Consider the following 16,147-nt stretch of genomic DNA (forward strand, 5'->3'; position numbering starts at 1 on the left):
TGAAATAAAAACAGAAAATGCTGTATAAACTCAGCAGATTTGGCAGTATCTGTGCAGAGAGAAACAGAGTTGACATTTCGAGTCCATATGACTCTTCTTCTAGGGCCTCAAAATATTAACTTTGTTTCTCTCTTCACAGATGCTTCCAGACCTGCTGAGTTTATGCAGCATTTTCTGTTTTTATTTCAAATTTCCAGCATCCTCGGTATTTTGCTTTTACCTTACTGTTTTGTCCTGGACAGTGTCAAGTTTCTTGAGTGTTGTTGGAGCTGCACTCATCCAGACAAGTGGAGAGTAATCCATCACATTCCTGAGTTGTGCCTTGTAGGTGGTGGACAGTTTTTGGGGAGTCCAGAAGTGAGTTACTTGCCCCAGAATTCCCAGCTCCTGACCTGATCTTGTAGTCACATTATTTTTATGGCTGGTCCAGTTCAATTTCTGGTCAATGGTAACTCCCAAGATGTTGATGGTGGGGTTTCAGCGATGGCGATGCCATTGAATGTCATGGGGAGATGGTTAGATTCTTCCTTGTTGAAGATCTTCTTTGCTTGGCACTTGCGAGGTGCGAATATTAGAACAAAGAACAAAGAAAAGTACAGCACAGGAACAGGCCCTTCGGCCCTCCAAGCCTGCGCCGATCATATTGCCCGTCAACTAAAACATTTTGCACTTCCGGGGTCCGTATCCCTCTATTCCCATCCTATTCATGTATTTGTCAAGCTGCCTCTTAAACACCACTATCGTACCTACTTCCACCACCTCCTCTGGCAGCGAATTCCAGTCACTCACTACCCTCTGCGTAAAAAACTTGCCCCGCACATCTCCTCTATAGTTTTCTCCTCTCACCTTAAATCTATGTCCCCTAGTAATTGACTCTTCCACCCTGGGAAAAAGCTTCTATCTACTCTGTCCATGCCACTCATAATTTTGTAAACTTCTATCAAGTCGCCCCTCAATCTCTGTCGCTCTAGTGAGAACAATCCGAGTTTCTCCAACCTCTCCTCATAGCTAATAACCTCCAGGCCAGGCAGCATCTTGGTAAAGCTCCTCTGCACCCTCTCCAATGCCTCCATATCCTTCTCGTAATGTGGTGACCAGAATTGCATGCAATATTCCAAGTGTGGCCTAACCAAGGTTCTATACAGCTGCAGCATGACTTCCCAGCTTTTATACTCAATACCCCTGCCAATGAGGGCAAGCATGTCATATGCCTTCCTGACAACCTTATCCACCTGCGTTGCCACTTTCAGTGACCTGTGGACCTGTGCACCCAGATCCCTCTGCCATCAATGCACTTAAGGGTTCTGAATTCTTATCAACTGACGTTTGAAAGTCCCCCACTTCTCAGTTGTTGATTTGCCCTCAAACATTCGCCTCCAGTCTAGATTCCTCAGTTCCTGCCAAATATTGTTATTAGCCTTCCCCCAATTAAGCACCTTAACCAGAGGACTCCTGTTTTCCTTATCCACCAGTACCTTGAAACTTACTGATTTATGGCCACTTTTCCCGAAATGCTCTCCTACTGAAACTTCGACCACCTTCATTCCCTAATACCAGGTTCAGTATTGCCCCTTCCCTAGTTGGACTATCTACATATTGTCTCAGGAAGCCCTCCTGGATGCACCTTACAAATTCTGCACCATCCAAACCCCTAGCACTAAGTGATTCCCAGTCAATATAGGGAAAGTTAAAATCACCCACCACAACAACCCTATTGCTCTTACATCTTTCCAAAATCTGCCTACATAACTGTTCCTCAATCTCCCGCCGGCAATTGGGAGGCCTATAGTAAACCCCCAACATTGTGACTGCACCCTTCCTATTCTGGAGCTCTACCCATATTGCCTCGCTGCATGAGCCCAACGAGGTGTCCTCCTGTCGTGCAACTGTGATAGTCCCCTTAACCAGCAGTGCAACTCCCCCACCTCTTCTACATCCCTCTCTATCCTGACTGAAACATCTAAATCCTGGAACGTTTATCTGCCAATCCTGTCCATCCTTCAACCAAGTCTCTGTAATAGCAATAACATCATAGTCCCAAGTACTAATCCAAGCTCTAAGCTCATCTGCCTTGCCTGTTATACTTCTCGCATTGAAACAAATGCATTTCAGACCCCCAGTCCCACTGTGTTCAGTAATTTCCCCCTGCCTGCCCTTCCTCTTAGTCCTACAGGCCATATTCACTGGTTCCCAGTCCTTTATTTCACCTGCTGACCTATTGCTCTGGTTCGCACTGACCTGCCATACTAATTTAAACCCTCCCGAGTGACACTAGCAAACCTTGCAGCCAGGATATTCGTGCCCCTCCATTTTAGATGCAACCCGTCCTTCTTGTACAGGTCCCACCTGCCCCGGAAGAGATCCCAATGATCCAGATATCGGAAACCCTCCCTCCTACACCATCTGTTCAGCCACGTGTGCAGCTGCACTATCTTCCTATTTCTAGCCTCACTGGCACGTGGCACAGGGAGTAATCCTGAGATTACAACCCTAGAGGTCCTGTTTTTTAACTTCCTGCCTAACTCCCTGAACTCCCGCTGCAGGACCTCGTCACTCTTCCTGCCTATGTCGTTAGTACCAATGTGTACCACGACCTCTGGCTGTTCTCCCTCCCCCTTCAGAATGTCCCGTACCCGATCAGAGACATCCTGGACCATGGCACCAGGGAGGCAACATACCATCCTGGTGTCTCTTTCATGACCACAGAAGCGCCTATCTGAGCCCCTGACTATAGAGTCCCCTATGACAATTGCTCTTCTGTGCTTTGACCCTGCCCTGCTGAACAACAGAGACAGCCGTGGTGCCACTGCTCTGGCTACTGCTGTTGTTTTCCCCTGATAGGCCATCCCCCCCTACAGTATCCAAAACGGTATACGTGTTAGAGAGGGGGACAGCCACAGGGGATTTCTGCACTGACTGCCTGCCCCTTCTAGCGGTCACCCATCTATCTGTCTGTACCTTGGGTGTGACCACGTCTGTAAAACTCCTGTCTATGACTCTTTCCGCCACCTGAGTGCTCCTAAGTGCATCCAACTGCTGCTCCAACCGATCCATGCGGTCTGTGAGGAGCTGCAATTGGGTGCACTTCCTGCAGATGTAGTTGTCTGGAACACTTGAAGCGTCATAGATTTCCCACGTCTCAGAGATGAAGCACTTCACCCCAGCAACTGCCATTTCTAGACCTATTTAATAAATTAATTTAAATCTAATAATTACTTCTTGACTCCTTATTAACTATACGTTCCCTAGGGCTAGATTTCTACTATAAATGCTAAATTCTAAGAACAGTAATCCCCTGATTCTGGTCTAGATACCCTCTACTTATTAATTAAGTGATTAATTTATTTGGTTTAATTAGTTTAACAGTGTTTCAGTTTCAAATTCAGTGCAGATTCTCTACCAGCCAGTCAGGTCACAGATTTACCGTGATGCCACTTTTAATTTTTTTTTTAAGACCCGAGGTCTGCGAATCCCCGAGGTCAGGTTTTTATACTCATCTCTCTGGACCTCCGCCTTCCGACCCTGCTCCCTGGAACTAGGCCGCGGATCCCCGAGGTAAGGTTTTATACTCACCTCTCTGGAACTCCGCCCTCCGACTCTGCTCCCTGGAATGTTACTTGCCACTTATCAGCTCAAGCCTGAATGTTGTCCAGATCTTGCTGCATATTGGTGCAGATTCTTACAGTATCTGAGGAGTTGCGAATGGTGCTGAACATTGTGCAATCATCAGCGAACATCCCCAGTTCTGACCTTATGATGGAAGGAAGGTCATTGATGAAGCAGCTGAAGATGGCTGGGCCTAGGACACTACCCTGTGAAACTCCTGCGGCGATGTCCTGGCACTAAGATAATTGGACTCCAACAACCACAACCATCTTTCTTTGTGCCAGGTATGACTTCAACCAGTGGACAGTTTTCCACCAGATTCCCATTGACTTCAATTTTGCCAGGGCTCCTCAGTCACATGCTGCCTTGATGTCAAGGGTGGTCACTCTCACCTCGCTTCTTGAGTTCAGCCCTTTTGTCTATGTTTGGACCAAGGCGATAATGAGGTGCTGATGGAACCCAAACTGTCTAAGTGCTGCTTGATAGCGCTGATGATGTCTTCCATCACTTTGCTGATGATCGAGGGGATTTGTCTTGCTTTTTGTGGACAGGATACATTTGGGTATATTCCATATTGTCGGCTAGATGCCAGTGTTGTAGCTGTATTGGAACAGCTTGGCTAGGGGCGCGGCTAGTTCTGGAGCACAAGCTTTTGATACTATTGGTGGAATGTTATTAGGACCCAAAGCCTTTCCAGTGTCCATTGCCTTTAGCCTTCCTGATTTTGTTCATTCCAGAATTAGATGGCCTTTATGCTTGGATTTGCATTGAACAAACTCCACATTGTCCCAGGGTTAATAGGTTCAAAGAAGTACGCTCCTTGTGAAAAGGTGACAGACTCTACAATCTTTCAGTATTGTATGCTGTCAGTGTCATGCCATAGGTGAATCTGCGTATGACCTATCGATGTTCTCTTGTGAGCTGACAACACAATAGTGCATGGTAATATACATTGCAAGCTCTTGCAGTTTACACCGTTCTGTTATTCTTGCTCGTTTTAATTGAAGAGCTTGCAAGTTCCCTACATCTTATTTTAACCTGTTCAACAATTGGAGGAGTTGAGTATAGGGCTTAAACGATGAACAGGGACTCAGGTGATAGAAGAGGGTAAAGGTTCTATGAAACATACTAATATAAAATAGATGTGAAATTAATAATAGCTCAAACAAAAGGAGCAGAAAGAAATGATATAATGAGAAAAGAAGGAAGCATGATTACTCAGTTTCAACATTTGAATGAAACAAAGAGAAAATGGGAATGTGACTCTGATGGAGCAATAAAGGAAAATGAGTGAGAAAGAAAATGTTGAGGGAAAAACAAGAGAAGACTTCCTCTGATTTCTAAGTTAAATGATATTTTAAGCCAGTTTATGAAGAATAGCTTAATTAAATTGTTGCACTTAACCCAACAAGGTTAACTGTGGCTCAGTCAGTTGTACTCTTACATGCGCGTTGGAAAGCTCTGGGTTCAAAACCTACTCCAGGAATTGAGCACAAAAATGAAAGCTGAAACTCCAATGCAGTACTGAGGGAGTGCTGCACGATTGGAGATACCATCTTCAATGAAACACTAAACCAATGCCCTTCCTCAGCTGGAGTTTTGTGTACAGTTCTGGGTGCCACACTATAGGAAGGATATGATGCATTGCAGTGAGTGCAGAAGAGGTTTGCGAGAATGGTTCTAGGGATGAGACGCTTCAGTTATGAGGAAAGATTGGAGAAGTTGGGACTGTTTTCCTTGGAGAGGAGAAGGCTAAGTGGAGACTTGATATAAATTTTCAAAATCATGAGGGGTCTAGACAACGTAGAAAGGGAGAAACTGTTCCCGCTTGTAAATGGATCGAGAACCAGAGGGCACAGTTTTGTGTTTTGCAAAAGAAGCAAATGCAAAGTGAGAAAAAAACTTTTTCACACAGCGCGTAGTTAGGGTTTGGAATGTACTGCCTGGGAGTGTGGTGGAGGCAGGTTCGAATGAGCCATTCAAGAGGGCATTGGATGATTATTTAAATAGAAACAATGTGCAGGGTTACAGGGGAAAGACAGGAGACTTGCACTAAGTTAAAATGCTCAGACAGCCGGTGCAGACACAATGGGCCGAATGGCCTCCTTCTACACCATAGCAATTCTGTGATTCTGATTTTCTCATGTAAAGGGTCCCAGGCATTATTCTGAAGAAGAGCAGGGGAGTTATCCCCACTGTCCAGGCCAATATTTATCCCTCAATCAACATCGCAAAAAGAGATTACCTGGTGGTTATCACATAGCTGTTTGTGGGAGCTTGCTGTGTGCAAGTTGGTTGCTGTGTTTCCTACATTACAACAGTGACTATTCTTCAAAGGCGTTTCAATTGCTGTTAAGTGCTTTGGGATGTCCTGAGGTCACGAAAGGTGCTATATAAACGCAAGTCCTGTTTTCTTTTCTTGAACAAAGAGAAACATCTCCATGACTGGTAATGTGAAATCTTAAAACATTTCTAAATGATTGCGTTGATTATAAAGTTGTGTTTACAATGTCACTGACACATAGCAAATCTTTATTGCAAAATGAAAGAGCTAAATAGATGTTACAAACAGGAAATAGACCAGAAGGTAAAAAAAAACAATGAAGATAGACTTACTTAATAAAAACTGACCAAAATGTTCATTTTATCAGAAAAACCTTTGAGCTTAAAGACAGTAACACTAACTCAGTTGTCTTATTGCTTCTTTGGGGTGTAAGGAGTAATTAAGGAATTAATGATTGAAAGTTGTCATTATTAATCTCTTTCTGTCATCTTTCTTCATAGGCTTTTCCAGGAAACTCTAATGCAGACAGTGTTGTGCACTACAAACTACAGTACTCCATCAGAGCCAGGTTCCTTCGCTTTGCCCCTCTCGAGTGGAATCCTACCGGTAGAATAGGAATGAGAGTTGAGCTTTATGGTTGCTCCTACAGTAAGTATAAGATATCAAATGGAATGAGTGTGCATTTATTTTCAAGTGATTATTTTCACAAAGAATGGGATGTTCATCACGCTATAATGAGGTACTTGGTTTAACGTTAGAGAGAGAGAGGCAAACACTTGCATTTAAGCAGCTGAACATATCTTTCAGGAATGCCTTAAAGTGTTTCATGTTCCAAGAATTGCTTTTGAAGTGCTCTCAGGCTCATGTAAGTTAGCAGGGCTACTTTGTGCACAGCAAGGACCCGAAGAACAACTTGATTACTTCAGTTAGACAGTTTTCGCTTGCATGTGAACCCACAGCACAAAACTGCCTGAATCCAATATTCTCATGGGGCCCATTAACTGGTTGGTGTGGTAAAATAAAAAAGAAGTGCTGTAGCCTACATGGGGCTACTGCTCTGAGATAATTTGGACAGAGCGGAGGAGTTTTTTTTTTCTGTATTTGCCTGTGCCTGAAATAGAAAATGTTAGATTCCTCAGAACCAACATTTCTTGGTGATTTTTTTTTATATGAGCACCGTTTGTCATGTTAAAGAAAACCAAAAGGAATATATGAAACAGTGTTAAAAACTGTTACTTAGATGATGGTTACTGGGCAGTATTGTAGAAGCATAGAATGGTTACTGCAACAGAAGGGGGTTATTCCGGCCTGCTGTGTCGGTGTGATGTAACTCGCATTGTGAATGAGTTGTGGTCGAATGGAAAAATGTTATCAAATGAAGCCAACTTTTCCTGTGCAAATTTTTTTAAAAAAGCATTTGATAACTTATTTTAGTCAATGTGAATAAGGACAGTCATGAGTGTAATGGGTGTTGTCGTCTTCCTTATTATGTCACTTGACATGCATTTTACATTTGTTCAAGGTAATTGTGCAAATCTCAACAGTTCTGTAAATGGAGGTTTAATTTGATTTACATGGCTGCCTGAGCCCCAGACATCACTTTGATTGAGGAGGGATTCAGAGAACTGATACAAATTCAAATCCTGTTGATAACTCTGATATATATTATATATCATTTATGCACATAAGGAAGAGTGTGCTTAAGAAAAGATTCCGTACAACTGAAGCATCATTTCTGTATTCCAGTCCCTTTGTGATAAAGGCCAACATTTCATTAGCCTTTTTGGTTGCTTTTTTTTAAACCTGTGTAAGAGAGTTTAGTGGTTTGTGTATATGAACAGCTATATCCATTTGCTTCCCCACAACTCCCAGGGCAGAACCTTGTGGCAGTGTCGGAGGTCTCCACCACCTGCTGGAGAGCCGGCAAGGGCCCAGCATTACCTCTTTTCTGGAAAGCCCACCACGTCATGTGCCAATCAGGCATTTAACAAGCCAGCAGTGGGCCTTCGCCTGGATCAAGGACCCCAGGGGTGGAAGTCCCGCCCACCAAGAGCTGCCAGCCAACCAGAGGCCAGCAGCTCTATTGAATGGCAGTACCACCAAGGAGGTGGTGGCTGCTGCTGGTATGACACCCACCTCATTGCTGGATCCCATGCCAGAGGTGAGTGACGGCTGGAGGGAGATTGTCAGGTGGGGGTTTGTGGGAGAGGTGGGCCGGCAGCAAGGACAGCAGGGTAGCTCTCAGGAGCAACCCCTCCTTCCTGATGCAGGGTCCCTTGATCAGGAACAGAGTGCCTTTGAATGAGGGACCCTCTCTGGGAGCCTGCAAGCAAACACACCAGGGTTTTCTAGTTGTGTTAAAAGCAAAAAACTGCAGATGCTGGAAATCCGAAACAAAAACAAAAATACTTGGAAAAACTCAGCAAGTCTGACAGCATCTGCGGAGAGGAACACAGCTAACGTTTCGAGTCCGTATGACTCTTCACTTGCACTTCCCTCAATTTAGTCTACTGCATTCGCTGCTCCCAATGCGGTTTCCTCTACATCGGAGAGACCAAACGCAGACTGGGTGACCGCTTTGCGGAACACCTTCGGTCTGTCCGCAAGCATGACCCAGACCTCCCTGTCGCTTGCCATTTCAACACACCACCCTGCTCTCATACCCACATGTCCGTCCTTGGCCCGCTGCAATGTTCCAGTGAAACTCAACGCAAACTGGAGGAACAGCACCTCATCTTCCGACTAGGCACTTTACAGCCTTCCGGACTGAATATTGAGTTCAACAACTTTAGATCATGAACTCTCTCCTCCAACCCCACCCCCTTTCCGATCCCCCTTTTTCCAATAATCTATATAGATATTTCTTTTCCCACCTATTTCCACTATTTTTAAATGTATTTCCATCCATTGTTTTATCTCTACCTTTTAGCCTATTTCGATCCCTTCCCTCCACCCCACCCCCACTAGGTCTATCTGTACCTTGCTTGTCCTGCTTTCTACCCTTAATGTCACCATTAGCACATTTCTTAGCTGATATCACCACCGTCAACACCTCTTTGTCCTTTTGTCTATGACATATTTTGGTTATCTCCACCTATCACTGGCCCTCTATCCAGCTCTACCTGTCCCACCCCCCCTTAAACCAGCTTATATTTCACCTCTTTTCTATTTTTCCTTAGTTCTGTTGAAGAGTCATACAGACTCGAAACGTTAACTGTGTTCCTCTCCGCAGATGCTGTCAGACCTGCTGAGATTTTCCAGCTATTTTTGTTTCCTTGTTGTGTGCCTTGCATGGTGCTTTCCCCGGCCACCACTGGGTTAACACCAGTGGTGGTGGAATGAGGCCGTCAAGTGAGTATTAATTCACCACTTAAGGGCTTTAATTGGCAGTGGGGCCAGAACGCCATCCACAGGCCTTCACTTAATTAGGATGGAGACAGGATGCTGGCAAGATCTGTGCCCACCACCCTCCTGCTTGATTAAATGCCCCCTTGCCACTAAATTTGCACAGAGAGGGGCATACAATTCTGCCCCTAGTCTCTCACCATTAAGAAAATATTCCAAATTATCTGATCACAGCATCTCCCCCCCCCCCCCCGCCCCCCCCACTACATTGAACTCTCTCTGCCATAGTTTTGTCCACTCACTTATCCTGCCTTTGTTCCTTTGTAACGTCCTTACCCATCCGCACTGCACCTCTAACTTAGCACCATCTGCAAACTTGGAAATATAACTCTCTACTCTTTTAGCCATTGGTAGTAGGATTAGAGAGGACAAGTCATTAATATATGTAGTGAAGAACTGGAGCCCCAGAATAGATCCTAGCGGAATACCATATATCACATATCCCACCAAACAGTACATTTCCTTTACCTTTACTCTGTCTTCTGTGTCGGAGCTAATTATGAGCCCATGTCACAAGATTAACACCAATTCTACGTATTTTCATTTTGCTTATAAGTTCTTGTGTGGAACTATATCAAATGCCTTCTTAATCAACATCTATTAACTCTCCCTGTTCAGCGTGGCAGTGACCTCTTCAAAAATACAACTAAATCAATCAGACAGGACTCTTCACAAATCCATGCTGACTCTGATATTTTGGGCGACTACATCTAGAGTCCACATAGAACCATAGAAAAGTCTTGGCACAGAAAGAGGCCATTCAGCCCATCGTGTCAGCGACAACCATAAAAGAGAACAAAGAAGATAGCCATTCATTTTAAATCCCACTCTCCAACACCTGGTCCGTATCCTTGCAGGTTACAGCACTTCAGATGCAGATCCAGGCACCTTTTAAATGAGTTGAGCGTTTCAGCCTCAACTAAGACAGTGAATTCTAGACGCCTACTACCCTCCGGGTGTAAATGTTTTCCTTCAAGCCCTCTCTAATCCTACTACCCATCGCCTTAAATCTATGCCCTCTGGTAACTGACCCCTCAGCCAGGGGAAACAGATTTTTCTTGTCTACCCTATCTAGGCCCCTCATAATTTTGTAGACCTCAATTAAGTCACCCTTCAGCCTTCTCTGTCCTAAGGAAAACAGTCCTAGCTATTGAATCTCTCTTCATAGCTGCAATTTTCAAGACCTGTCAACATTCTTGTAAATCTCCTCTGTACTCTCTCCAGAGCAATTATGTCCTTCTAGTAATGTGGTGATCAGAAATGTACACAAAATTCCAGCTAAGGCTAACCAGTGTTTTATACAGTTCCAGCATTACGTCCCTGTTTTTGTAATCAATACCTTGTCCAATAAAGGAAAGCATTCCATATACTTTCTCTACCACCTTATCCACCTGTCCTGCCATCTTCAAGGACCTGTGGACATGCACTCCAAGGCCTCTCACTTCCTCAATCCCTCTCAATATCCTCCCATTTATTGAGTAGTCCCCTTGCTTTGTTTGCCCACCCCAAATGCATTACCTAACACTTCTCTGGATTGAATTGCATTTGCCACTTCTCTGCCCACTCAACCAAACCATTAGTACCATTCTGGGGACAATAGCTATCCTCTCCACTATCAACTTTGAGGCAAATTTTTGTGTTATCTGCAAATTTCCCTATCATGTCTCCCACATTTAAGTTCACATCTTTAATATATATGACACATAGCAAAGGCCACAACGCTGAGCCCTGTGGAACACCACTGAAAACACTTTCCATTTGCAAAAACATCCAACGACCATTACGCTTTGTTTCCTGTCACTGAGCCAATTTTGGATCCAACTCGCCACCCCCATGTACCCCATTGGATCTCACTTTTCTGACCAGTCTGCCATGTGGGACCTTGTCAATTGCCTTACTGAAATCCATGTAGCCAACATCTGCTGCACAACCCTCATCAATCCCCCTTGTTACTTCCTCAAAGAATTCTATTAAGTTAGTAAGACACGATCTTCCCCTAACAAAACCGTGTTGACTATCCCTGATCAATCTGTGCCTTTCTAAGTGACTGCTTATACTGTCTCTCAAAATTGATTCCAATAATTTTCCCACCACCAAAGTCAGACTGACTGGCCTATAATTTTCTGTCCTATCCCTCGCGCCCTTTTTAAATACCGGTACACCATTCACAGACCTCCAATTATCTAGTGAGGATTGTAAAATGATCCTCAGAGCACCCACTATTCCCACTCTGGCTTCCTTTAACAGCCTGGGATACAGTCTATCCGGCCCTGGTTATTTACCCACCTTCAAGGATGCCAGTCCCTCCAGTACTTCACCTGTCATTATGCTTATGGTATCTAATAATACACACTCCTCCTCTTTAACTAGAATTTCTGCTTCATCCCTCTTCTTAGTGAAGACAGAGACAAAATACTCATTGAGAACCCTGCCCACATCTTCAACATCAATGCACAAGTTACCATGTACATTTCTGATAGGCCCCATCCTTTCCTTAGTTATCATCGTGCTCTTAATTTACTGGTAAAACATCTTTGGGTTTTCTTTGATTTTACCGGTCAATGTTTTTTTTCACATACTCTCTTTGCTTACCTGCTTTTCTTTTTTACTTCCTATACTCCTCGCGGCTTTCTACAGTATTAAGCATTTTGTGACTGTCATAAACTCATTTTTTCTGCTTTCTCTTACCCTTTACGCTTCTGGATAACCAGGGGGCTCTAGATTTGGCAGGACCACCCTTTTTCTTCTTGGGGACATGTCTACACTGTGCCCGTACAATGTCACTTTTGAATGCCTCCCACTGACTTGACACTGTTTTCCCTTCTAATAGCTGTATCCAGTCCACTTTCACCGGCTCACCTCTCAGCTTTGTAAACGTTGTCTTCCCCCAAATTAGAATTTTTACTCCTGTTCTATCTTTGCCCTTTTCCATAATGATGCTAAATCTGACTGTACTATGGTCACTATCTCCAAAATGGTTCCCCACTGCTACTTCATCCATTTGCCCAGCTTCATTTCCTAAGACTAAATCTAGAACTGTGCACCCTCTCATTTGGGCTTGTTACGTGCTGGCTGAAGAAGTTCTCTTGAATGCAATTCATGAATTTTGGGCCCTCTGTGCCCTTCATGCTGTTTATATTCCATTTAATATTAGGGTAGTTGAAGTCTCCAACTGCTACTGCCCTATTGTTTTTGCATTCTGAAATGTGCCTGCATATTTGCTCTTCTAACTCCCTTCCACTCTTTGGGGGTCTATTGTACACGCCTAACAGTGTGGCTGCCCCTTTTTTACTTCTGAACTCAACCCATATGGCCTCATGTGGTGCTTCATTTAATATGTCATCCCTTCTCACAGCTGTAATTGTTTCTATAACCAATAATGCTATTCCCCCACCTTTTTTATCCCCCTCTCTATCCTGCTTGAAAACTTGATATATCCAGGGATGTTGAGCTGCCATTTTTGCCCCTCTTTAAGCCAAGTTTCCATTGGAGCGATGATATTGTGCTGCCGTGTGTCTATCTGTGCCCTCAGCTCATTGGCTTTATTTGCTATACTCCTTGCATTTAGATATACACTTATTAACATTTTAACACTGCCAAACTCCTGTCTATACACTTTTTAACCTGTGCTTCTATCTTTCAGACTCACTCACTAATTCTCCATCTCCCATTCCCTGCTCTGAATTCGCCCTCAGCTCCCCAGCCCCCTGCCAATCTGGTTTAACACCCCCCCTCCTCCCCTCTCAGGGAGATCACTGACAGCTTTATAAACTTGAAAAATAGGAAAATGAAAAATTCCTTAACATGTCCCCCTCATGTGACAATGTCAGACGAGATGGGACATGTTAATAAATTTCACTGAAACTTTAATGAACTTTTTAAAATCCCTACATGAAACCTCATCCCGCCGGTGGATGAGGTTTCATGTTTTATCTATTAGCCGCCGGGGTTCCTGGCCTGCCCGCCAACCTTAAGGTCGGACGGTCAGGTCCTTTAATTGTTTTAATGATCCTGTCAATGGTCTCAATTGGCCACTGACAGGTCGGCGGGCGGACAGCTGATTTTGCTGCGCCCCCGCCTTCCTGAAGATTTAAATGGGGCGCGATGATGTTGGGGGTTCCCCCTGACATCATCCCGCGTCATTTTCGCGTCGGCGAGCGGGCCCCGCCCCCGCTCACTGACGCAAATATTCAGCCCTGTGGGTGGGATTTTCCAAACTTTTATCAGGGTCGCCAAATCTCCTGTGGCGGTTCCCACCACAGTGGAGCTGGAAAATTCCGGCCTCTGTTAATAAATTTAAGGGAAATTTACTGGAGAAAATTGTTTAATAAAGCGATGAAACAGGAATAATGTAAAATTTGTTACACTTACAATACTGTACTTTAATTGAGTGTGGAGGTGGACGGATTGGGTGAAGTGGCTGATGTTGATGTTGATGTGAATAAAAAAAAACACATGTTACTCTTGGCTGCTTCGATTTTTGTTTTTCAATGTTGTAATGTCCTCGGTAAGGAACAATAGCAGCGTCAATCACTCTACGACTGACAATGCTTCTTTCCATGTTTGTATCATCAACTGTCACCTGTTTTTTTCAAATCTTCAACTGATTTTATGAGGTCTGCCATCATCTTAGGTGTAAAATGAACATTCCTTGACTCTTCTTCCAGCTCCTGTTTAAATTCACTCAATTTAATCAGTTCCACCACTTCTTCTGTAGAGAGTTCCTCTTCATGAGACTGGAGCTGTTCCTCTACTTCATCTGTGGCCAGGTCTTCAAATGCCTCTCCTCCAACTTGTTTTGCCAACTCAATGATCTGGGTTACTTCAGCGTCCACACTAGGCAACCCTGTGAAATCATTCACAGCCTCAGGCCCACCTTTTTTTCCCAGCAGGCATTTATAGATGATTCTCTGACCTCACCCCATCAGTCCTTAGTTATCCCTGTTGCTGTGAGGATGTTGAATTCCTTCCAGCAATCACGGTCAAAGGGTTTACTTCCATAAGACTGAGGATGTGGTTGAAACTTCTACGGGTGTAGTAAGCTTTGAAGGATGCAATAGCCCCCTGGTCCATTGGCTGGATAAGTGAGGTCATATTTGGGGGTAAAAACAAAACGTCAGTGTCTGGAGGGCTATCTGCATGAGAGTGTGGATGTCCAGGTGCATCAAGGATATGTAAGACCTTGAAGGACAAGTTACTTTCTCTCAGATTAGTCCTTCTGATGCAGAAAGCAATTCTCAAACCAGTCTTCAGGCACTGCTGTGGTAACCCAGGCATTGCTGTTAGCCTTTCAAAAATCTGGTAGGTGAGATTTATTTTTCCCTTTAAGAGCTTGAGGGTTTTTTGACCAAAAGCCGGTATTGATTTACATTTGAAACCAGCCACAGTGGCACATAGTAAGAGTGTTAGCCTGTTCTTTGCAGCTTTAAAACTAAGTGCTGTTCTTTCTTCTTTGGAAATGTAAATCCTATTTGGCATTTTCTTCCAGGACAGGCCAGCTTCATCTGCGTTAAAGACCCGCTTCACCTGGAACCCTCTCTCCTCAATTCATTCTAGCAGCACCTTGGAAAGCCCTCTTGCAGCTGTATGGTCAGCTGACACAGCCCCCCTCTCCCCTCCCCCTCCCCTCTGCCCCCTCCTCCCCCCTCTCTCTCTCTCTCCCCCCGCCGACCCACCACCACCCCCCCAACACACACACACGCACACACAAACACAACTTCACATTACATAGACCAAAATGCTTTTTAAAGTGATCAGATCATCCTGTACTAGCTGTGAATCCTCTGGAAGGCAAAGGAGAGACCCCCTCCTCACTATTATCACCAGTAATACCAGCACTACCCTCTTTACTACTTTTTATCTGCCAGTGCAATTCAAGCGCCTCATTTCTATTGATTTGACCGTTCACTGGGGTCCTCCTTTGTTGCTGGTGCTCTATCCACATGTTTAGTAACTTATTCATTTCTTCCAAGCACGGATCTCCCCCACTTACAAAGGTTAACTGGCAGTACGACTACTAGAAACACTAACATTGGCCCTTATTTTATCTTCTTTCTGCTTAATGTAGCTGACTGTAGTTTCATTGACTCTGTATTCCCTGACCAGCATGGTAGCAGTAGCACCATTTTTCAATCTATCTAATATTGTCATTTTTTGGACAAGTGTCACCACTTTTCTAGGATGTTTGCTGCTTGGCCCTGACTCGCTCATTTTTAAATACAGTACTGTACAAGCTTAAATGTATTTATCTAGTGAATGCAAATCCATGAAGCCAAGCGACAGCCTCCTCATTTGCTGAGTTTAGGGTGATTAATCTGCCACTTAGTCTGTAGAGGGGACACTCCTTGGTAATGTGTAGCATGGTTTGAGACTTTCGACTAGTGCATAAGGGGTTTGTACTGAGGCCCAAGTGGTAACGATTGTCCGCACAGGGACCCTGACCTGTCCTGAACCTATTTGGCAAGGGGCACTCTCACCGTTGTAGTTCAAAGCCTGCCATTCGACAGATGGGGTTTGTCACAAGAAACTTGTTAGTGATTTCCCATGTTTCCCATTCCATGATCCAGCGGAAGTCTGCTGGTAGATCTTGTTCAGGAAGGGTGCTCCATATGGGGCGCTGAGATGGAAGGCGGGCAGTAGGTGGGTTCAATGGGCATCATGGAGTGGTAAGTGAGGTGCAGCACAAACGGTTTCAACCAGCTTGTGTTTTTTTTTGTCAGTTATTGGCAGATGTGTGGTGGGGTAATGTTGACAAGGGCAGGAAGCCAGGGGAAGGGTGTTGAGCAGAGAGTTCCAGTTATGATGCGCCATTGTTGCATTCAGTTGAGCCTCAGCAAGATGGGTGTGTGTGTG

The 16,147-nt window shown here is 44.4% G+C and overlaps 1 protein-coding gene across 1 annotated transcript in view; it reads left to right on the top strand.

The window, feature by feature from the left end:
- LOC144686837 (contactin-associated protein-like 5) overlaps window positions 1–16,147 on the top strand; it is a 1,126,003-nt gene that overhangs the window by 393,728 nt on the left and 716,128 nt on the right. Inside the window, exon 4 of the mRNA XM_078552607.1 lies at window positions 6,391–6,538. Coding sequence (XP_078408733.1) covers window positions 6,391–6,538 — 148 coding nt within the window. The remainder of the gene's footprint in view (window positions 1–6,390; window positions 6,539–16,147) is intronic.

This window comes from Cetorhinus maximus, chromosome 11 (assembly GCF_964194155.1).
Source record: "Cetorhinus maximus chromosome 11, sCetMax3.hap1.1, whole genome shotgun sequence".
NCBI classification, from domain to species: Eukaryota; Metazoa; Chordata; class Chondrichthyes; order Lamniformes; family Cetorhinidae; genus Cetorhinus; species Cetorhinus maximus.